The sequence below is a fragment of the Loxodonta africana genome, chromosome 7, assembly GCF_030014295.1.
Source record: "Loxodonta africana isolate mLoxAfr1 chromosome 7, mLoxAfr1.hap2, whole genome shotgun sequence".
In the NCBI taxonomy this organism is placed as follows: Eukaryota; Metazoa; Chordata; class Mammalia; order Proboscidea; family Elephantidae; genus Loxodonta; species Loxodonta africana.
Window position 1 is genome coordinate 126,489,708 of NC_087348.1, and position 23,807 is coordinate 126,513,514.

The window sequence follows — 23,807 nt, forward strand, 5'->3', positions numbered from 1 at the left end:
TTGAAGAAATCAAAAAGATTATTTAAGAACATAGTGGAAAAATTAATAAGATGCAAGAATCCATAGAGAGACAGCATTCAGCATTTTACTGTTAATCCAAAAGATTAACAGTAAAATTACAGAATTAGACAACTAAATAGGAAGTCAGAGGAGCAGAACCTAGCAATTGGAATGCAGAGTGGGGAAGCTGGAGGATAAGGCAATTGACACCAATATAGTTGAAGAAAAATTAGATAAAAGAATTTTAAAAAATGAAGAAACCCTAAGAATCATGTGGGACTTTATCAAGAAGAATAACTTGAGTGTGATTGGAGTTCTGGAACAGGGAGGGATAACAGAAAATATGGAGAGAATAGTTGAAGATCTCTTGGCAGAAAACTTCCCTGACATCATGAAAGACGAAAGGATATCTATCCAAGATGCTCATCAAACCCCATATAAGATTGATCCAAAAAGAAAATCACCAAGGCATATTATCACCAAACTTGGCAAAACCAAAGATAAAGAGAAAATTTTAAAAGCAGCCAGGGACAAAAGTCTCCTACAAAGGAGAATCAATAAGAATAAGTTCAGACTACTCAGCAGAAACCATGCAGGCAAGAAGGCAATGGGATGATATATATAGAGCACTGAAGGAGAAAAACTGCCAGCCAAGGATCATATATCCAGCAAAACTCTCTCTCAAATATGAAGGCGAAATTAAAACATTTACAGATAAACACAAGCTTAGAGAATTTGCAAAAACCAAACCAAAGCAACAAGAATTACTAAAGGAAATTGTTTGGTCAGAAAATCAATAATATCAGATACCAGCACAACACAAGGTCATAGAACAGAACATCCTGATATCAGTTCAAATAGGGAAATCACAAAAACAAATTAAGATTAATTTTAAAAAGAAAAAATGCTCAAAAGAGTCATTATGTAAAAGATCACAATAATCAAAAAGAGGGACTAAATACAAGAGGCAGAGATGTTCCATATGGAGAGGAAAACAAGGTGATATAGGACCATACAATTTAGGTTTTTACTTAGAAAAATAGGCGTAAATATTAAGGTAACCACAAAGAGGTCTATCAGTTCCATAATTCAAAATAAAAACCAAGAAAAACGTAATGACTCACCAAACATAAATTCAACTGCTATGAAAATGAGGAACACACAATTAACAAAGAAAAACGTCTCAGCACATAAAAGTAAGTGGAAAAATGAAATTGTCAACAACACACACAAAAAGGCATCAGAATGACAACACTAAACTCATGCTTATCTATAATTACGCTGAATGTTAATGGACTAAATGCACCGATACAGAGAGAGAGAGTCAGACTGGATAAAGAAACACGATCCGTCTATATGGTGCCTACAAGAGACACACCTTAGACTTAGAGAAAAAACTAAAACTCAAAGAATGGAAAAAAAAAATATCAAGCGAACGGCAATCAAAAAAGAGCAGGAGTGGCAATATTAATTTCTGACAAAATAGAATTTAAAGTTAAATCCACCACAAAGGATAAAGAAGGACACTACATAATGATATAACCATATTAAATATTTATGCACCCAATGACAGGGCTGCAAGATACATAAAATAAACTTTAACAGAACTAAAAAGTGAGATAGACACCTCCACAATTATAGTAGGAGGCTTCAACACACCACTTTCGGAACAGGATAGGACTTCCAGTAAGAAGCTCAATAGAGACACGGAAGACCTAATTGCTACAATCAACCAACTTGACATCATAGACTTATACAGAACACTCCACCCAACAGCTGCAAAGTATACTTTTTTTTCTAGTGCACATGGAACATTCTCTAGAATAGATCACATATTAGGTCATAAAACAAACCTTTGCAGGACCAAAAACATCGAAACATTGCAAAGCATCTTCTCAAACCACAAGGCCATAAAAGTAGAAATCAACAGAAAAACCAGGGAAAAGAAATCAAATACTTGGAAAGTGAACAATACCCTGCTGAAAAAAGACTGGGGTATAGAAGACATTAAGGAGGGAATAAAGAAATTCATAGAATGCAATGAGAATGAAAACACTTCCTATGAAAATCTCTGGGACACAGCAAAAGCAGCGCTCAGAGGTCAATTTATATCAATAGATGCACACATACATAAAGAAGAAAGAGCCAAAATCAGAGAACTGTCCGTACAACTTGAACAAATAGCCAGCAACAAGAGAATCCATCAGGCACCAGAAGAAAACAAATAATAAAAATTAGAGCTGAACTAAATGAATTAGAGAACAGAAAAACAATTGAAAGAATTAACAAAGCCAAAAGCTGGTTCTTTGAAAAAATTAACAAAATTGATAAACCATTGGCCAGACTGACTAAAGAAATACAGGAAAGGAAATAACCCGAATAAGAAATGAGATGGGCCATATCACAAGGGACCCAACTGAAATTAAAAGAATCATATCAGAGTACTATGAAAAATTGTACTGTAACAAATTTGCAAGCCTAGGAGAAATGGATGAATTCCCAGAAAAACACTACCTAAACTAACACAATCAAGTAGGACAACTAAATAGACCCATAACAAAAAAAGAGATTGAAAAGGTAATCAAAAAACTCTCAACAACAAAAAAGCCCTGGCCCGGGTGGCTTTACTGCAGAGTTCTACCAAACTTTCAGAAAAGAGTTAACACCACTGCTACTAAAGGTATTTCAAAGCATAGAAAATGATGAAGCCACCATATCCGTGATACCAAAACCAGGTAAAGACACCACAAAAAAAGAATATTACAGACCTTTATCCCTCATGAACATAGATGCAAAAATCCTCAACAAAATTCTAGCCAATAGAATTCAACAACATATCAAAAAAATAATCCACCACGACCAAGTGGGATTCATACCAGGTATACAGGGTTGGTTCAATATTAGAAAAACCATTAATGTAATCCACCATATAAATAAAACAAAGACAAAAACCACGTTCTTACCAATTGATGCAGAAAAGGCATTTGACAAAGTCCAACACCCATTCATGATAAAAAACTCCCAGCAAAATAGGAATTGAAGGAAAATTCCTCAGCATAATAAAGGGCATCTTTTTTTTTTTTTTTTATACAAAGCCAACAGCCAACATCACTCTAAATTGAGAAAGCCTGAAAGCATTTCCCTTGAGAACAGGAACCAGACAAGAATGCCCTTTATCACCGCTCTTATTCAACATTGTGCTAGAGGTCCTAGCCAGAGCAGTTAGGCTAGACAAACAAATAAAGGCCATCCGGATTGGCAAGGAAGAAGTAAAATTATCTCTATTTGCAGATGACATGATCTTATACACAGAAAACCCTAAGGAACCCTCCGGAAAACTACTGAAACTAATAGAAGAGTTTGGCAGAGTTTCAGGTTACCACATAAACATACAAAAATCAGTTGGATTCCTCTACATCAGCAAAAACATTGAAGAGGAAATCACCAAATTGATACCATTCACAGGAGCCCCTAAGAAGAAAAAATACTTAGGAATAAATCTTACCAAAGATGTAAAAGACCTATACAAAGAAAACTACGAAGTACTACTACAAGAAACTAAAAGTACCTACATAAGTGGAAAAACATACCTTGCTCATGGATAGGAAAACTTAACAGAGTAAAAATGTCTATTCTTCCAAAAGCCATCTATATATCCAATGCACTTCCGATCCAAATTCCGACATTTTTTAATGTGATGGCGAAACAAATCACCAACTTCATATGGAAGGGAAAGAAGCCCCGGATAAGTAAAGCATTACTGAAAAAGAAGAAGAAAGTGGGAGGCCTCACTCTACCTGATTTTAGAACCTATTATTACAGCCACAGTAGTCAAAACAGCCTGGTACCAGTACAACAACAGACACATAGACCAATGGAACAGAATTGAGAACCCAGAAATAAATCCAACCACATATGAGCAGCTGATATTTGACAAAGGCCCAATGTCAGTTAATTGGGGAAAAACAGTCTTTTTAACAAATGGTGCTGGTATAACTGGATATCCATTTGCAAAAAAATGAAACAGGACCCATACCTCACACCATGCACATAAAGTAACTCCAAGTGGATCAATGACCTAAACATAAAGACTAAAACAATAAATATCATGGAAGAAAAAATAGGGACAATGTTAGGAGCCCTAATACAAGGCATAAACAAAATACAAAACGTTACTAAAAATGACGAAGAGAAACCAGATAACTGGGAGCTCCTAAAAATCAAACACCTATGCTCATCTAAAGACTTCACCAAAAGAGTAAAAGGACCACCTACAGATTGGGAAAAAATTTTCAGCTATGACATCTCCAGCCAGCGCCTGATCTCTAAAATCTATATGATTTTGTTAAAACTCAACCACAAAAAGACTAACAACCCATTTAAAAATTGGGCAAAGGATTTGAACACGCACTTCACTAAAGAAGATATTCAGGCGGCTAACAGATACATGACAAGACGCTCTCTCGATCATTAGCCATTTGAGAAATGGAAGTCAAAACTACGATGAGATTCCATCTCACTCCAACAAGGCTGGCATTAATCCAAAAAACACAAAATAATAAATTTTGGAGAGGCTGTGGAGAGATTGGAACTCTTACACACTGCTGGTGGGAATGTCAAATGGCACAACCACTTTGGAAATCTGGTGTTTCCTTAAAAATTTAGAAATACAACCCAGAAATCCCACTCCTCGGAATATATCCTAGAGAAAAAAGAGCCTTTACACGAACAGATATATGCACATCCATGTTTATTGCAGCAGTATTTACAATTGCAGAAAGCTGGAAGCAACCAAGGTGTCCATCAACGGATGAATGGATAAATAAATTATGGTATATTCACACAATCGAATACTACGCATCGATAAAGAACAGTGAGGAATCTGTGAAACATTTCATAACATGGAGGGACTCGGAAATGCTGACTGAAATTATTTAGATGCAAAAGGACAAATATTGTATAAGACCACTATTCTAAGATCTTGAGAAATAGTTTAAACCGAGAAGAACACATTCTTTTGTTGTTATGAGGGAGGGAGGGAGGGAGGGTGGAAGAAGGTTATTTACTGATTAGATAGTAGATAAGAACTACTTTAGGTGAAGGGAAGGACAATACTCAATACAGGGAAGGTCAGCTCAACTGGACTGGACCAAAAGCAAAGAAGTTTCCGGGATAAACTGCTTCAAAGGTCAGCGGAGTAAGGGCAGGGGTTTGGGGACTATGGCTTCAGGGGACATCTAAGTCAATTGGCAAAATAATTCTATTAAGAAAACATTCTGCATTCCACTTTGAAGTGTGGCGTTTCGGGTCTTAAATGCTAACAAGTGGCCATCTAAGGTGCATCAATTGGTCTCAGCCCACCTGGATCAAAGGAGCATGAGGTCAGAAGATAATTATGAGCCCAAGAGACAGAAAGGGCCACATGAACTAGAGACTTACATCATCCTGATACCAGAAGAACTAGATGGTGCCCGGCCACAACCCATGACTGCCCTGACAGGGAACACAGCAGAGAACCCCTGAGGGAGCAGGAGAACAGTGGGGTGCGGATCCCAAATTCTCATAAAAAGGCCAGACTTAATGGTCTGACTGAGACTAGAATAATCCCAGTGGTCATGGTCCCCAAACCTGCTGTTGGCCCAGGATAGGAACCATTCCCAAAGACAACTCATCAGACATGGAATGGACTGGACGATGGATTAGATAGAGATGCTGATGAGGAGTGAGCTACTTGTATCAGGTGGACACTTGAGACTGTGTTGGCATCTCCTGTCTGGAGGGGAGATGGGAGGGTAGACAAGGTTGGAAACTGGCAAAATGGTCACGAAAGGAGAGACTGGAAGGAGAGTGGGCTGACTTGTTAGGGGGAGAGTAAATGGGAGTATGTAGTAAGGTGTATATAAGTTTATATGTGAGAGACTGACTTGATTTGTAAACTTCCAGTTAAGCACAATAAAAATTATTTTTAAAAAAAAGTGTATGTAAAATTAGCATCACCACTTACAGCAGGTGGACATCATGTGCCTCTAGATAGTATACATCACCTGTGTATTATTCCTATTGAGAATGCTTAATCTAATCCTTAAGAAACTCACGCAGACAAAAAATGAGCCATGTTCTATTTTTTAAAAGAGGTGGAGCATGTATTTAAAAATGGTAATGTCATAAAGGACAAAATCTTTGGTAAAATTTCCAGATTAGAGGCTAAGGTGTTGGTGTTGGCAAAGAATGTTGAATATACCATGGACTGTCAGAAGAACGAACAAATCTGTCTTGCAAGAAGTACAGCCAGAGAGTGCTCCTTTGAAGCAGGTATGGTGAGACTTCATTCCACTTGCTTTGGATGTAATCAGGAAGAAGTAGTCCCTGGAGAAGACATCATGCTTGGTAAAGTAGGGGTTCAGCAGAAAAGAGGAAGACCCTCAATGAAATGGATCGAAACAGTGGCTGTAACAGCGGGCTCAAATATAGTAATGATTGTGATGAAGGCACAGGACCGGACAGTGTTTCATTCTTTTGTACCTGGGGTCACTGTGAGTTGAAACCTACTTGATGGCACCTAACAACAGTAACAACAAGACATGGCAACCAAATACTTAACCCTAGACTGGCTCCTGTACTAGAAGGGGGAAATACTATAAAAGACATTATTAATTAATAAAATTTGGAATACAGATAATAGATTGAAGTATTAATGTTGAATTTATTGAATTTGATGGTTTGTGAGGTTATTTAAGAGATCATGGCTAATGGGAGATACATGTTGCAGTATTCAGGAGTAAAGTCCCAGGATGTAGGTGACTTATTGTTAAATGATTTTATAGGGCAGTATCTGTATGTGCATGTATGTATGTATGTGTGCATGCTAAACAATCTATACATATATAGAGATGGAGATTTAAAAAATGGAAACAAAGGCATATCAGGTCTTAAATATTTAGTCATGAGTATTTACTTACCTTTTTCTTCCCTCCAGGAAAGCAAAATAGATGAACACCATTTTGTTGCAGTAGCTCTTAGGAAACCCGATGGATCTAAACATCAGGATGTAAGATTTTAGTATTTCTCTTGACTTTTTTTCTAAAAAGAACGAAACAGTGTTTATTTTGTTGTTAGTTGATGGAAATAATCATTTGGTTTATATCAGGCTAAAGTTGTTTTTTCTTTTTTGTTTAAGAAGATTATAGATGTAAAAATGTTTTTTCACTATCAGATCCTAAAGATCATCTGGGGTTATTCAGAAACTAAGAGAACATGTTACCTATATCTTCACATTCAAGAACACATAAGTATTACAATGAAGAAATGGTGATAGTATTGTCAGAGTAATAATATTTTCATTAGAAATTCAAGATAGTCACCATCTTAGTCATCTTAACAGTGTTTTATTTCTTAGTTTGTTGAAGCTGTGTTGAAGATAAGGATATGAAGTTGAAAGCTGGTGGATAATGGAATTATCTTGTAAAATGAGCTCCCTCCCCTTTTAAAATCATCTCCTAATTTGTTCCTGAAGCTGTAGTATTAAACATGTGAGAGACTGTGTGTTGTATTGTGATATTACATAAGTCTCAATTGCCCTAATCGCAGTGTCTTTATGCATTCTTCTTCCAATATCTGGTAAGGGGGGCGGGGGCAGATTTAGGATCAAAGGCTCTTAGCCTAGATACAGTTTTGAGTCTGCAGAAGTGCTTATTTAAGGAATACTGTTATGTTAAAATAACTGAAACTGTATGCAGGCCCTTATTTTTAGGGAACTGTGTAAGAAAGTGGCACGATAAATATGCATACATCACTACCTATAGAAAAATAGCTCAGGCTGCAGACCATGTCTGTGATCTGTTGGTACCATCAGTGGATTAAAGTTCCCCATAGGTGACCTTCCTTAAAGAGAAATGCCATGGTAAAACAGACCTGTCTCCTGAATATGTTCCAACCCGAGTTACCTGTCCCTACCTCCTCAAGTCCCAGCTTATATACCCTGTAATTCCTTATGTTTCTGTAGAGCTTTACAGTTTTTTGAAACATTTACATATGTGATACTTCCTTTTAATTTCACTAGATAGAACCTGTTTAGGCAACCCTGGCTTAGTGGGAAGAGGACAAAGAATGACGCAAGCTCTAAGCCCTGAGTCTACCGTTTAATTTTTGTTGAGCTTGGGCAAGTAGTTTGATCTTCCTCATCCTCAATTTATGCATCTATAAAGTTTAGATACTAACCATGTCACAGGGTAGCTGTGAGAATAAATCATATAAAATGGGTATCAAACCTTGTTAATGTAGAGCATTATATAAAGCCCTAGTATTACCCATGCTAGAATGTTTATAGTAGTAAAGAAGGTCTACACTGTGTTGAGTTGTAAGCAAGGGCTGTATCTCCGTGTATGATGCAGTCTAGATTTAGTGATGAATAAATCATTTTCTAAGGAAGTGTTGTAACTCCGTATAGGTATGGGAGTTTTATTAGATCTACTTTCTAGAGTAGTAGTTCTCAAAAGTTTGCTTTATGGTTCGCCTCTATCAGAATCACCTACCTGCTTGTTAAAATTGCAGATTTCAAGGTCCCATTTAGCTCAAATCTACTGGATCAGAATTTCCATGTGTGAGGCTCAGTAAATACGCATTTTAAACAGGTTTATTTGTCCTTTCATATATATATACATAGCAGTTCAAGAATCAGGTTTTCTATCTGATATTTTTCTTGGTTTGTTAATCCGCAACACTAAGATAAAAAACAAAAGCAGTAAGATTTCTAGAAATCCTACCGTGTTTTAATACTATTGAAATGTAATTTGGTATTATTTATTTTCATAATTATACAATAGATCATAAAATTAATATGCAATTTAACAGTATTTTTTACCTATTTTTAGGTTCCATTTCAAGATGATTCTAAACATACCCAAAAGCAGTTTAAGATTCTGACCTTTAATGATTTAATAGCGTCTGCCGTTCCTATGACACCTGAAGATCCTTCATTTTGGGACTGTTTTTGCTTCACAGAAGAAATTCCAATACGAAATGGTACAAAGTCATGATACGATTCCCTAAGTAACAAAGAAAAATGAAAACTTTGTAATTTTCTGTATTCACTGAAAAATAAATACTTAATAATATCAAATGTTGTTTCACAAAACAAGTTAAAATAAAACTTGTTCCTGGTAAAAAAAAGCTGACTTCCAGTTCAAGATCGCTCACTAGAACACATTTACCTCTTTTTTCTCCCTCAAATCAGGTTAAATTGACAGAAGAAGTAGAAAAAGATGAAAGAGTCTTAAACACATACTATTGTAGAAAATGCAAATATGCAAAGTGGAAGCATTTGGATCCTACCTTTCAGAGATAACTACTCTTAGGACTTTGTGTATCCTTTCAGACCTTTTTCTTGGCAAATGAATTCTCCCAAACAGTTGTTTTAAAAGAGAGCATTCTTTGTTGTGTGTTTTTTTTGTTGTTTTTTTGTTTTAACTTAACTGTGCATCTACTGTTCGTAAATATCAATAAATGTACTTCTCTGGCATAACTTCTTTTAGTGGCTGTAAAGCGTCCCATTGAATGGCTTTTGGTTGGAGGTAACAATGTCCAAATGTAATTGGCCTAAACAACCAAGGACGTTTATTATATCACATGAAACAAAGCTCAGAGGTATCATTAAGGATAGCTTTTTGGCTCTGCTATCCTCAGTTTATTGGTTTTGCTTTAGGCCTGTTCCCCTCATGGTCACAGAGGCCGTTGCTGTAATTTCCAATTTCATATCCAAAAGGCAGGAAGGGCATTTCTTCTCTCACATCTCAGTTTTATCAGTGAGGAGGACTTTGCCCAAAGCCCTTAGAAGTTTCCCCCTTCAGTTTCCCTTGACTGAGAAAGCCAGTATCTGACATCATTAGTCTCTGCGTGGGAAATGAACTCTGCTGGTCAGGAAGAAGGTCAGGTTCAAGGGTGGGAGAATGACATTGAGGGAAAGTGTGCTGCCTAGTATAGGGAAGGTATGCCGTAATTTACTCACTCTTTCCGCCCATGTTAGACATTTTGATTATCTGCAGTTTATTACTGTGAGCAGTGGTGCAATGAATATCCTTGTAACCAAATTTGGGTACTTGTTTAATTATATCCTTAAAATTTTTAGAAGTGTAATAGCTAGTTCAAAGGACTAGCTTTCATAAAGTATTGCCAGTTACTCTCCTCAAAGGGTGTACAATTTACACTTCCGGTTAGAAGTATATGAGTGCCCACTCCTACCTACTTACTCCCTGGTCAATGTAAGTATTATCTTTTTTTGTATTTAATCTGCCATTATAAGTGAAAAAATGTTATTTAATTTGTATTTCTTTATAAATGATGTTGGTGTCGATGTTGTTATTGGTTGTTTGTAATTCCTTTTTTATAAGCTGCCTAATCATAGTCTGCCTATTTTTATTTTAGCAAATAGGACTTAATTTAAAATTGGTGCATAATATGTAAGATGCCAGGACCATCATATTGATGACAAATTCTATTATGGTTGTAGTGCATGTCTTGGGAAATTAAAGTCTTATTATTGTTAAATACCAAGAAGTAAAATAATTTCATTGTCTCTCTTACTAAAATTAAAAGTTGTGTGTAGGTTGTATAAAAGTAGATACTTTGCTTAGTAAAAAAGAATTGGAATGTTTTATAGTTTTTATTATTAAGCATGTCCAAATATTCTAGGCATAGTAATTGTTTTAAAAAAATCAAGTTGCATTTCTAATAAAGGAAGTATTGTTATCCTTAGCATGAATGTAATGGTGATATGAAAAGCCATTTGTCTTGTCATTATACTAATAAAACTATTAACATTTATTATGGAATTTTTATGAACTAGACCGCCATGTGCTAGATTTTGTTTTGGTTTTTCTGTGGTTTTTGTTTCTTAGTCAAAATTACAAATGCACACAGTTTAAAGAGTCATATAGATCTATAAGATTTTTTGTTTTTTCTAATTGAAAATGATCACTTCTTTCACCTCACCTATTTCCTGTCCCCAGGTGAAGCACTTTCAACTCTTTTAGCTGATTGTTTTGTTATTACCATAGCTCTAAATAACTTGCTTATACTGCTTTTACCTGACTCTTTAATTTTAGGCATAATTTCTTGGACTCCTACTATGAAAGCAAAGAACTTAGCTCTTCTTCTTCCCAACGGTTACTCATTCTTTTCTTGCTCCCCGTTTCCCAGTGTAATTATACTGTATTTCAGTGTTTACATTATGAAGACTAGGATTACGCAAAGAGTATATTTTCGTTATAATGTAATGCTCTTCATGACTGAATAACTTTTTTGTTTATTGTTTTCTTGGGTTAATAATTGAATTTGTTTTCCTAGTTTTCTGTGTACTTACTGCAAATTCAATCACAGACTCTACCAGATGTGTGACTCTTCTTCAGATGTTCAGACGTATGAGTTATTCTATCATTTTCATCTGTCTTCTTGAAGAAATCACTCATGGAGCAATCTGCATTGTCCAGTGTGGACTTTCTGCCTTCTGTAGCTGTGCACAGCTGTCATCCTAGAATCTGCTTTCACCATCATTCTGGAGATTACTTGCCTCTCTCCTGTGTTGAAGTTCCTGTTTCCTATGTCTCACGTCTTTCTTAGATTTACTCCTTCATTTTGTGGAGAATATTCTTCACTAGCTTACTGAGAAAAAAGGGAGCATGGGAGATAATATTTTTTGAGAACTTTTTTGAGGACCAGTAATACCCTTATGGAAACCCTGGTGGCTTAGTGGTTAAGTGCTACGGCTACTAACCGAAGGGTCGGCAGTATGAATCTGCCAGGCGCTCCTTGGAAACTGTGTGGGGCAGTTCTACTCTGTCCTGTAGGGTCGCTATGAGTTGGAATTGACAGCACTAGGTTTGGTTTTTTGGTTTTTAGTACCCTTATGCAGAGTGAAATGGAGATCTAGCTGATTCTTAAGCATATTTTCCTCCACCTGCAAGCCCACTCTGTTAATGTCTACTTTTACACCTGCTTTTCTGAGGTATTTGGTGCTGGCAATTGCTGAGTCCTGTGCTGGGGTGAACCTTAGTGCTGTTTTTCTCAGTTTCCTTAGGATCTAACTTTTTCAGGTCAATAGTTACCATTAATCTACTTTTTAGCTTCTGAATATCTGTGGCTTTTGTCTCCACTTCCATTCTCTTTGTCCTTGAAGGTTTATGCTTGTGAAAATGGCTTGGGGGTAGTGTCTGACCTCCTCCAATCCCATAAGGGGGAAGGAAAACCAAGTTCAGCAGCGTAGCAAGAGGCTGACTTCCATGAAGCGGAGGCCAGACAAACCCCCTCTCTCTTCAGTCTTTACCAATTCTGACACCAACCTTTCCTCACACAGTACTCTGTTTCTTTGCTGGTTTCAATAGCTCATTGTAGTGGCCACACAAAACTTGCAGACCATTCTCACGATAGTAGGGTTTATTATGGAATTAACAGTTACACTTCAGGACAGCCTCTTCCCAACTGTGCTCGCAGGCACGCCTCTCTCTCTCTGGCCCTAGGCCTCTGCCCAAAGGCACTCAGCTTTCTCTGTCTGGGAAGCCCACCTGCTTTCGAGTGTCTGCTGCTGGGTCTCTCCTGCCAGGCTACTTAGCATCTCCATGGTTACAGCTTGCTCTTGTTCTCCTGCTTCCAGGAGCTTCTCAGCACAGGAGTCTTAGGTCCAAAGGATGCTCTCTCTGCTTCTGGCTGTTCTTCCATGATGGTGGTAGGTTTCTCCTCTCTGCTCTGAAATTGGCTCTTTTTAAGGCAAAACTGACTGATCCACTTGATGGACCATAATTGCCCTATCACACAGTCCTCTCCAGTCACCTGGGTGGGAATTACAGGACCATGGCTAGAAAGGCCACACACACAAAAAAATCAACTGCACTGCAATGCTATAAGGAAAAATTCTTTTACTATTTTAATCAAAGGTCTGGAAGAAGTAAATTTTTATGCTAAAGGCCACCTTATTCCCTGAAAGCTTATAGTTTTTACACAGACAATTGTCACAACAGTTCTGAATGTGCTTAGTTTTCTTCAATTTTAGGATGAAAAAACTGTCTAGGATACTACAGCTGAGGTTCAACCAACTGTCTGATTTAGGAACTCCTAAAACCTTTCCACCTATTGATCAACTCACTCTATTCTTGAATATGGAATTAAGAGTTTCCATCTCTGTTTCTCTTGACTTAGAAATAACATTGTAAAGTCAGTATTATAAATTCTTTTAAATAATTTTACTTATTTAATAAATGATGAGTTATATCTCCTTGAAATATTGAAAAAAATTTTTTTATAAAAACAATACAGGTAAGTGGAATGTAGACTTGCCCACATTTTAAGACAAATAGGGGGTGGAGCTTCAGAGAAATTATCCTGCATGGGGGTGTAAATTCACTGTTCTTTTAAGGTCATTTTTCAGTGGAAAAATTGGGAGGGAATCAACATTAAGAGGAGGAAAACTAGCATTATTGAGTACTTCAGCAAAAATAGAGCCTAATGCTTGGTGTAATACACCCCTTTGCAGGTCACCAGCAGCAGGGCTCAGGAGAATGCCATGTGCTAGGTTTAAAGCCATTTTTCGGGTGTCTTAGAAACCTTCAGCAGTAGGCAAATGGAAGCCTAGAACTTTGGTGCTCCTGACAATATCTTGGCTATGTTTTCTATTGATAACCCTTTAAACATCGCTGTGCTCTTTCCAGTAGTGCGGTGAACCGGTTATTCTTTTCTCCTGCAAATGCACTCTATCCTTCCCTCTACTTACTACCCCAGGAAGCTGACTTCCTTCCTGGCAAATAATTTCAGACACCAGCATACCTCAAACAGAGAAGTACACAATCTGACCCAGGAGGCAGTGCCTTTGCAGAAGAGTTTCAGGATATTGCCACTTTGCATTGGTTCGAGTCTGAGGAACAAACGTGGAGTGGATTCTAAGGGTAATAGGCCAAAGAGAATGACATGAGATAGGTCAGATATATTGATACGGGGACACTTACGTAGGAAAGGGGATTTGATGTATTGGCTTGAAAACCTGGTAGTGGTAGTAACAGTGTATTAGGTTGGTTAATTGCAACCTGGACTCGGTGGCCTATACTCAACTAGGTTTCCTTATAGCATGTGCATTTATTTTGTGCAAACCTGTGCAGTCTTTTGAGGAGTGGGCTTAGAGGACAGTCCCTTCACCAAGGTTTTTTTTTTTTTTCCAATAGTGAATGATTACCAACACCCTGAAAAGCTTTGTGGTAGAATTTTGTCAGGCCAGAGATGATTGGGAGATGCTACACTGGATTTAGGTTGCTCGTTTTCAGTAAGGATAATGGGGTCCCAGAATGGTTGAGACAGTGTGGTGGTGCTAGAGTAGTAATTACATGGTTTTGTGCCACAGGAATTTTTGGTGTTGGTTAATTGATTCTAGGATCCCTAGAAGTGGAGTAGATGGGCAGCCTAAGATCTGTTTGATGCTTTAGCTGAAAAGCTTGGGTCTGGTGCACAGACACCTCACCGAAATCACTGTAATGGTGATTCACTCCTTTTTCATAGACTTTGGACCCCTTAATCGAAGGAGTAGCTGGGTCCATTTGACAAAGAATCCTACAACATGACGACAAATACATTCGATGACTCTTTTCCACAGTCCTTTCCAGGGGGACCTGCATCTTTTTACTATGGTGACTGTTCAGTGGGAAAAGAGAAATACTCAGAACTTCTGAGGCTATTAGATAGATACTGGTTCTGAATGATGCTAATGCATAGGCAAATATGGAAGTACTATTGTACTTTTCGTTTGTAACCTCCCTTTTCCGTATATTATATTAAAGGCACATGATATAAAGCAATAATTATACATTTTTTTTTTTTTTTTTAAGATATAAAGGTGTGATCTGTGACAGGTAACAGTGTAAAGGGGCAGGAACAAAGATGTATGGGAGCAAAGTGTTTGTATACTGTTGAAGTTGGTATTATTCAACGAGGTTGTCATAAGCTTAAGATGTTGATTGTAAACTCAAAGATTACCAAGAAAGTAACAAAGTATACAGAAAAGGAAAAGGAATCAAAATGACACATACAAAACAAATACAAAATAAAAAATCCCAAAACAAACTACCAAAAAAAGGTAGTAAAGGGAAATTGAGGACCAAAACCTTAAGACATACAGAAAACACAAAGCAAAATGGCAGGAGTAAGTCTTTTTTATCAGTAATTACTTTAAATGTATTAAACTCCAATTAAAAGACAGAGATTGGCAGGATGGATAAAAAGCCATGATCTATATGCTGTCCATAAGAGAATCACTTTATGTACAAAGACAAAAGGTTTGAAAGTAATGTTTTCAAGGTTCACCTGTGTTGTAGCATGTATCAGAACTTCATTCCTATTTATGGCTGCATAATATTCTATTGTATAAGTGTGCCCCCTCCCCCACATCTGTCAGTTTGTCCTACTGTGGTGGCTTGCATGTTGCTGTGATGCTGGAAGCTATGCCACTGGTATTTCAAATACCAGCAGGGTCACCCATGGTGGACAGGTTTCAGCAGAGCTTCCAGACTAAGACAGGTTAAGAAGGACCTAGCAGTCTACTTCTGAAAAAGTTAGCCAATGAAAATCTTAGGAATAGCAGCAGAACATTGTCTGATATGGTGTTGGAAGAAAAGCCCTTCAGGTTGGAAGGCACTCAGAAGACAAATGGAGAAGAGCTGCCTCTTGAAAGTAGAGTCAACCTTTAATGATGTGGATGGAGTCAATCTTTCAGGACCTTCATTTGCTGATGTGGCACGACTCGAGAAGAAACAGCTGCAAATATCCATTAATAGGAATGTGGAATGTATGAAGTATGAATCTAGGAAAACTGGAAATTTTCAAAATGTCAAAAATGAAATGGGACACATAAACATTGATAACCTGGGTGTTAGTAAGCTGAAATGGACCGGTATTGACCATTTTGAGTGGGACAATCATACGGTATACTATGCCAGAAATGACACATTGAAGAGAAATAGCATTACATTCATTGTCAAAAAGAGCATTTCACGATCTATCCTGAAGTACAACACTGTCAGTGATAGAATAATATCCATATGCCTATAAGGAAGACTGGGAACTCTGGCGGAGTAGTGGTTAAGTGCTTCAGCTGCTAACCAAAGGGTCGGCAGTTCGAATCTCCCAGATGCTCCTTGGAAACTCTATGGGGCAGTTCTACTCTGTCCTATAGGGTTGCTATGAGTCGGAATCAACTCAACGGCACTGGGTTTGGTTTTTGGTTTATAAGGAAGACCAGTTAATACAACTGTTACTCAAATTTACAACCAACTATTGAAGCCAAAAATGAAATTGAAGATTTTTACCAACTTCTGCAGTCTGAAATTGATCGAACATGCGGTCAAAGTGCACTGATAATTACTGGTGTTTGGAATGTGAAAGTTGGAAACGAAGAAGAATTGGTAGTTGGAAGAAATGGCCTTGGTGATAGCAATGACGCAGGAGATAAATTACAGAATTTTCCAAAACAATGACTTCTTCATTGCGCAAACTTTTTCAACAACATAAGTGGTTACTGTACACATGGACCTCGTCAGATGGAATACACAGAAATCAAACTGACTACATCTGTGGAAAGAGACTATGGAAAAGCTCAGTATCATCAGTCAGAGCAAGGTCGGGATGAACTGTGGAACAGACCATCGATGCTCATATGCAAGTTCAAGCTGAAGCTGAATAAAATTAGAACAAGTCCACGAGAGCCAAAGTATGACCTTGAGTATATTCCACCTGAATTTAGAGACCATCTCAAGAATAGATTTGACAAACACTAATAAAGAAGACCAGACGAGTGTAGGATGGCATCAAGAACATCATACATGAAGAAAGCAAGAGGTCATTAAAAAGACAGGAAAGAGAGAAAAGACCAGAATGGATGTCAGAAGAGACTCTGAAACTTACTCATGAACATACAGTAGCTAGAGCGAAAGGAAAAAAATTATGAAATAAAAGAGCTGAACAGAAGATTTCAGAGGACGGCTCAAAAAGACAAAGTATTACAGTGATGTGTGCAAAGACCTAGAGTTGGAAAACCAAAAGGTTAGAACACCCTCAGCATTTCTCAAGCTGAAGGAACTGAAGAGAAAATTCAAGATTCAAGTTGCAGTAATGAAGGATTCTACAGGGAAAATATTAAACGACACAGGAAACATCTAAAGAAGATGGAAGAAATACATAGAGTCACTGTACCAAAAAGAATTGGTTGATGTACAGCCATTTCATGAGGTAGCATATGATCAAGAATCCAAAGTATTGAGGGAAGAAGTCTAAGCTGCACTAAAGGCATTGGCAAAAAACAAGGCTCCAGGATGTTTCAACAAATGAATGCAGTGTTGGAGGCACTCATTCATCTTTGCCAAGAAATTTGGAAGTCAGCTAGCTCCCTGGCCAGGTGACTAGAAGAGATCCATATTTGTGCCCATTCCAAAGAAAGGTGATCCAACAGAATGCAGAAGTTATCGAATAATATCATTAATATCACCTGCAAGCAAAATTTTGCTGAAGATCGTTCAAAAGTGGTTGCAGCGGTACATTGACAGGGAACTGCCAGAAATTCAAGGTGGGTTCAAAAGAGGATATGGAATGAAGAAAAAGAGGATATGGAATGAAGAATATCATTGCTGGTGTCAGATGGATCTTGGCTGAAAGCAGAGAATACCAGAAAGATGTTTACCTGTGTTTTATTGATTATGCAAAGGCGTTTGACTATGTGGATCATAACAAATTATGGATAACATTGTGAAGAACAGGAATTTCAAAACAGTTAATTATGTCCATGCAGAACTTGTGCGTAGACCAAGAGGCAGGCATTCTAACAGAACAAGGGAATACTGCGCAGTTTATTTAAAGTCAGGAAAGATGTGCATCAGGGTTGTATCCTTTTACCATACTTAGTCTGTATTAGTCTGTATACTGAGCAAATAATCTGAGAAACGAACTCTATGAAGAGTGTGGCATCAGGATTAGAGGAAGACTTATTAACAACCTGTGATATGCAGATGCCACAACCTTTCTTCCTAAAAGCTAAGAGGACTTGAAGCACTTATCGATGAAGTTCAAAGACTACAGCCTTCAGTATGGATTACACCTTAACATAAATGAGACAAAAATCCTCACAACTGGACCAATAAGCAGCATCATGATAAACGGAGGAAAGATCGAAGTTGTCAAGGATTTCATTTTCCTGGGGTGCACAATCAATGCCCATGGAAGCAGCAGTCAAATCAAATGACCCATCACCCTGAGACCAGAAGAACTAGATGCTGCATGGTCACCACCAATGACTGCACTGACAGGGAACACAGCAAAGAGCAGGAGGAAAGTGTGGTGCAGAACTAAAAGACCAGACTTAATGGTCTGTCTGAGGCTAGAGGAACCGTGGAAGGCATGGCCCCCGGATTCTCTGTTAACCCAGGGCTAAAACCATTCCCAAAGCCAGCTCTTCAGACAAAGATTAGACTGGACTATAAAACAAAATAATACTCATGAAGAGCATGCTTCTTAGTTCAAGTAGATACACTACAGTAAATGAGCATTTCCTGTCCAGAGGCGGAATGAGAAGGCAGAAGGGGATAGGAGGTGGTTGAATGGACTCAGGAAACCCCTGGTGGAAAGGGGGAGTGTGCTTTCACATTATAGGGATTGCAACTAGGCTCACATAACAGTATGTGTATAAATTTTTGTGTGAGCTGTAAAATTTCACCTAGAGCACAGTTTTAAAAAATCACATGATGTATTGCATTGGCAAGTCTGCAAAAGACCTCTTCAAGGTGTTAAAAAGCAAAGATGTCACTTTTAGGACTACGGTGCGCCTTACCCAAGCCGTGGTGTTTTCAGTCAGCTCATATGCATGTGAGAGCTGGAAAATGAATAAAGAAGCCTGAAGAAAAATTGATGTATTTGCATTATGGTGTTGGTGAAAAATATAGAATATACTGTGGACTGACAAAAGAAGAAACAAATCTGTCTTGGAAGAAGTACAGACAGAATGCTTCTTAGAAACAAGGATGGCAAGACTTTGTCTCACATACTCTGGGCACGTTATCAGGAGGGACCAGTCCCTGGAGAAAGACATCATGCTTGGTAAAGTAAAGACTTGAAAAAAGGAAGACCCTCTGTGAGATGGATTGACACAATGGCTGTGACAGTGGGTTCAAGCATAACAACAATTGTGAGGATGGCACAGGACTGGGCGTTATTTGCTTCTGTTGTACATAGGGTCACTCTGAGTCGGAACCAACTTAATAGCACCTAGCATCAACAACATGAGCATACCACTTTTTATTCATCTATTGGTGGACACGGGTTGTTTGCAGCTTTTGACTTGTGTGAATGTTACAATGAACACTGGTACAGTTACCTCTTCTATTTTGGTACTTTTGGGTATATACCTAGGAGTGGAATTGCTGGCTCATATGGTAATTCTGTGTTTAATTTTTTCAAAGACTGCCAAACTTTTCTATAGTGGCAGCACCATTTTACATTCCCATCAGTTACACATGAGGGAAAGGGAAATGTGAGTCCTTCAACTTTGTTCTTTTTCAAGGTTCTTTTCTCATTTTTCTCAAACCCTGACTCTTGTCCTAGGTTTATTCTCAGCAATGGCATTACTTTTTAGCTTACTGAACAAAAATTGAAGCCATCAAAAGAGAACTTCTACAAACTCTCGGCAACATTATATCTGCCCACCTCCGTACACTGGTGCCCATACCTGTGGCTGTTCTCCTGTTACCATCAGTGATTCACGTTCTGAGTAAAGCACTGAACCAGCTCCCTTCCCCACTTACTACTCAAAAGCACAGCTACAGGAATTCTCTCTTCTGTATCACCATTTTTTTCCTCTGAATCCTTCTCTTCAGCATACAAACTTGCAGTTATTTTTGCCCTCTTAAAAAGTACCTAATCAACCTCCATCTGCTCCACTGTATTTTTTTTCTCTTTACATTATTGTTTATACTTAATGACTCTACTCTCATTCTCTGTTAAATCTGAGTCTGTTTTTACACCTGTTGGTAGAAAAGGCCCTTATTAATGACATTCACATGCTAAAACTGATAGTCAATTCTTAAGCTTCAAATTAATTGATTATTTGACAGACACAGTTACTTTCGTGAAATACCTTTCTTCACCTGGCTTCTAGGGCACTCAGTGTTACCCAGTTCCTACTTTGAACTCTGACCACTTCTTATAAGTCTGTATTGGTTCTTCCTCATGTTCCCAAACGAGAGTACCTCAGGTCTGGATCCTTCCCCAATTCCTTTTCTGTCTACACCTACTCTCTTGGTAATTTCATCCAGCCTTCAGGCTTCAAATACTATCAATACGTTAATGTCTCCCAGATTTTTATCTTCAGCCTGGACTTCTCCAGTCCTCTCATCTGTCTCCAGACTCAAACAAATCCAGGTGCTTACTTAACATGTCCACTTGATGCCATTTGTATATTACACATAATATGTCTGCCACTGAATTCTTAATCATTTCCCTGCAGCGCTCCCAGCCCAGCCCCAGTCCTCGGCCACTGTTCCCGCGACTGCTTTTGCCTCTGTTTTCTCCATCTGGGATATGGTTTCTCCATCCTTCAGTAGCTCAGCCTCAAAACCTGGAAATCATCCCCTTTTCTCTCACATCTAGCACGCACTTCTTCCTCACACAAACACTTCCTACACAGGACTCAAACACATCTGTTGGCTCTGCCTTCAGATCACGTCCAGAATCTGCCCACTGCTACCATTCTGGTTCAAGCCACCACTATGTCGCTTGAATTATTGCCATGGATTTCTAACTGGACTCCCTACTTTAACCACTTCCCCTCCAGTCTACTCTCTATGAAGCAGCCATTTCATTCACAGTTAAAGCCAGAGTCATAATGACCATAAAGGCCTACATAGCCTAGCCCCTGTTACCTCCCCGACCTTATTCTTTCTACTGCAGCTGGTAAATTCCTTCTTGTTCTTACATTCTACAGGCCTCTTCCCTGTTCCTGGAATATGTCAGGCTCGCTTCTCCCTCAGGTCTTCGTATTTGCTTTTCCTGTGTCTGGATGGCCTCCCAGATGTCCACATAGATGACTCCCTATTTCCATCATATCTTTACTCAAATGTCACCTCTTTAATGGAGGCTTCCCTGGCTACTCTGTCTAAAATTGCACGTTGCACCCTCTCCTACCCTCAACACTTCTAATCTTCCTTCCGTAGTTTATTTTTCATTTTGGCACTTAACCACTGTCTAACATGCCATGCGTTTCAGTTTCGTGAATTCTGATTTTAATTTACCTCCAACTGACTCAAAAGCCCATTCTGTACTACACTGTCATCCAGAAGAATGACGGAAAATCATAGTTCTGCCTTACATTTTGTAAGTGAGCCTACCTTTGAAGCAAGTCTCACATTTCAGGAAATGGGATTAGTGACTTTATTCCCTAATAACTTATACCCACAGGTTCAATTTGAATGTCGTTATCTATGTATTTTTACCGCTGCAACTTCTGTTGTCTTTGATCGGTTAAAATTTATTCTTCCAATTGGCAAAACATAATAACTAAGAATATTTAGAAAGTCATTTCCTTATTAAAGTGTCTGAATTATACAGTGAATTCATAATGTCAAGGCAATGGCTATTCTGATTCTAAAATACAGATGAAAAGGTCATTGCATTTACTGTAAGAATTTAACGTGTTCTTGATGAAATGCCAGGGCTTTATTGGTGGGCTTTGAAAGCCAGCTATTTATCATTCTCCCTTTGGGTGTAGCTGATTATTTAAAATAGATTTTCAATTTTTCTCCATAGATTTTATGTTTTAGACTGAGCTTTAAATTATATTTCATGTTTACATTGAACAACTCAGTTCCACTGGATACCAGTAGGGAAATCATGAAATTGACAGTAATATAGGTGTCAGTTCTTCTCATTTTGATGTGCATATAGAAATGACTGTAGGTCACAGTGCAACTACTATCACTGTTGAACTCTGGTTTTCATTTGGCATTTTCGAACCACTGTGCTGAATTTGTGAATATTTATCAAGTAGCCACTGATGGTAATTTTTAAGTTGATGTCAGGAGGTAGGGGTGCAGAGATGGTGCTTTCATTGCCTCTTAAAATGTGTATGAAAATGTTTATTAGTTTTCTATTTCTAGATATATGTAGCTCCTAAAAATAAAAGGCTAGACCATTTTATCCAAATAAGTGTAATTTTGTTCAAAGTAAATGCACACTATGAATGAGCTAAAGACTTCAGTAATCAATGCATTTGAAATCTGATATTAATTTGAGGATTTAAAATTTATCCTAGATCTGTAGACAATGAAGTAGTTGCAATGAATGTTAATTAAAACAAAGAAATGTCCTGAATCTTTAAGCATAAATTCCTGTTGTTTTCCAGAAACCCCTTTTATGTAAATGAGTGCAACTAGTTATTAGAGTGACAGCATTATTTTTTTAGTAACTTGAAAGAGATAAGAAAATTCTGTAGTGAAATTTGGTTTGTATCATGTGGGCAACCTCTGTTCTTTTAAATTATCGAGAATTAATTTGAGGTCTGTTTTGTTGGTGTGGGACAAAGAACTCAATTTGGCATTTGTCTGCAGTTCCTCTAGAAAGGCAAAATCAGAGAGAGAGAGAGATTTATCTCAATGAAATAGCTCATGTGGTTGTAGAGACTGGCGAGTCCCAAGTCCATGGGTCAGGCATCAGGCTGGAGGCTTCTTCTGACTTATGTAGCTGCAGGGGCTGAAAAGCCCAAGATTGGCAGGCAGTATGGCAGGCTGCTATGAGTCAGAATTGACTCGATGGCAATGGTTTTTTTTTTTTTTTTTTAATGTCAGGCCACTGGCTCAAGTCCCAGGAAACAGAGGCCAGATGATAAACTGGACACAGGATCCAGAGTTAAGTGAACTTTGCCAGACATTTGTATATATACTGGATGCGGGCCACACCCCAAGGAAACTCCCTTTTCAACTGATTGACTGCTCACAGCAGATCACAAAATAGGGGATGACTACATCATTGTATAACTGTCAAGGTACATCGTAACTGCCAAACCACTGAGAATCATGACCCAGCCAAGCTGACACACTAACCATCACAGTAGCCCTTGGAATTTCTCAAGCAGTCAAGGTGTCTTTGTTTTTCTAAAATAGCCAAGCAACACTTAACCATGTGCAAAGGACTTGGGAGCCCCCAGGACCACACCTGGCAACTAACCTCAGGAAGTGAGATAGGCATGATGCATTCAATCATGCATATTCATTGATTCAATTGATTATGAGTATGCATTGAGGCCTCAATCGTGTATATGCGTGGAGACCCCAGACATGACTATACATTGTTAGACGGAACAAAGAAGTAGTTGGGCTTCCTGCATTGGTGAGAATATCTGTGCATGGAGAGGGTGGCATGTTCCTAGGGACAATGGAGGCACGGTGCTGGGACACCTACGAAACCTTGCATGTCGTATCTCTTTGTATCTTTTTCTGGTTATAATAAATGAATAGCTGCAAGTATGAGTAGTCTGTAAATTTTGTGAGCCATTCTACAGGGGGCAATGAGGGCCAGCAGAAGCTAGCGTCTCCCTATTTGGCAGTTGAAGGACAGAGTTCTTCTAACTTGTGTGTTTTGACCAGGCCAGGGATGAAGAGGACCTGGCCCCAGGAAGCTAGGGTGAGAAAGTGTTGTGTTTGTGGCTGGCGACAAAGATAATGAGAATGTAAGAAGGTAAAGACTGGATCCATTTTCAGGTGGGATTTGAATTCATGGTGGTCCTTACCATGCAGTTAACAAAG

At 38.3% G+C, this 23,807-nt stretch overlaps 1 protein-coding gene across 2 annotated transcripts in view; it reads left to right on the forward strand.

The window, feature by feature from the left end:
* Positions 1–9,529, forward strand: part of AASDHPPT (aminoadipate-semialdehyde dehydrogenase-phosphopantetheinyl transferase) — a 33,181-nt gene extending 23,652 nt beyond the window's left edge. Inside the window, exons 5-7 of one of the 2 annotated variants that reach the window (XM_010595431.3) lie at positions 6,977–7,048; positions 8,871–9,021; positions 9,233–9,529. In XM_010595431.3, coding sequence (XP_010593733.1) covers positions 6,977–7,048; positions 8,871–9,021; positions 9,233–9,237 — 228 coding nt within the window. In that variant the 3' untranslated portion in view covers positions 9,238–9,529. Of the gene's footprint in view, positions 1–6,976; positions 7,049–8,870 lie in introns of both variants that reach the window. The other variant, XM_003415611.4, reaches the window with a different exon arrangement.
* Positions 9,530–23,807: the final 14,278 nt, after the last annotated feature.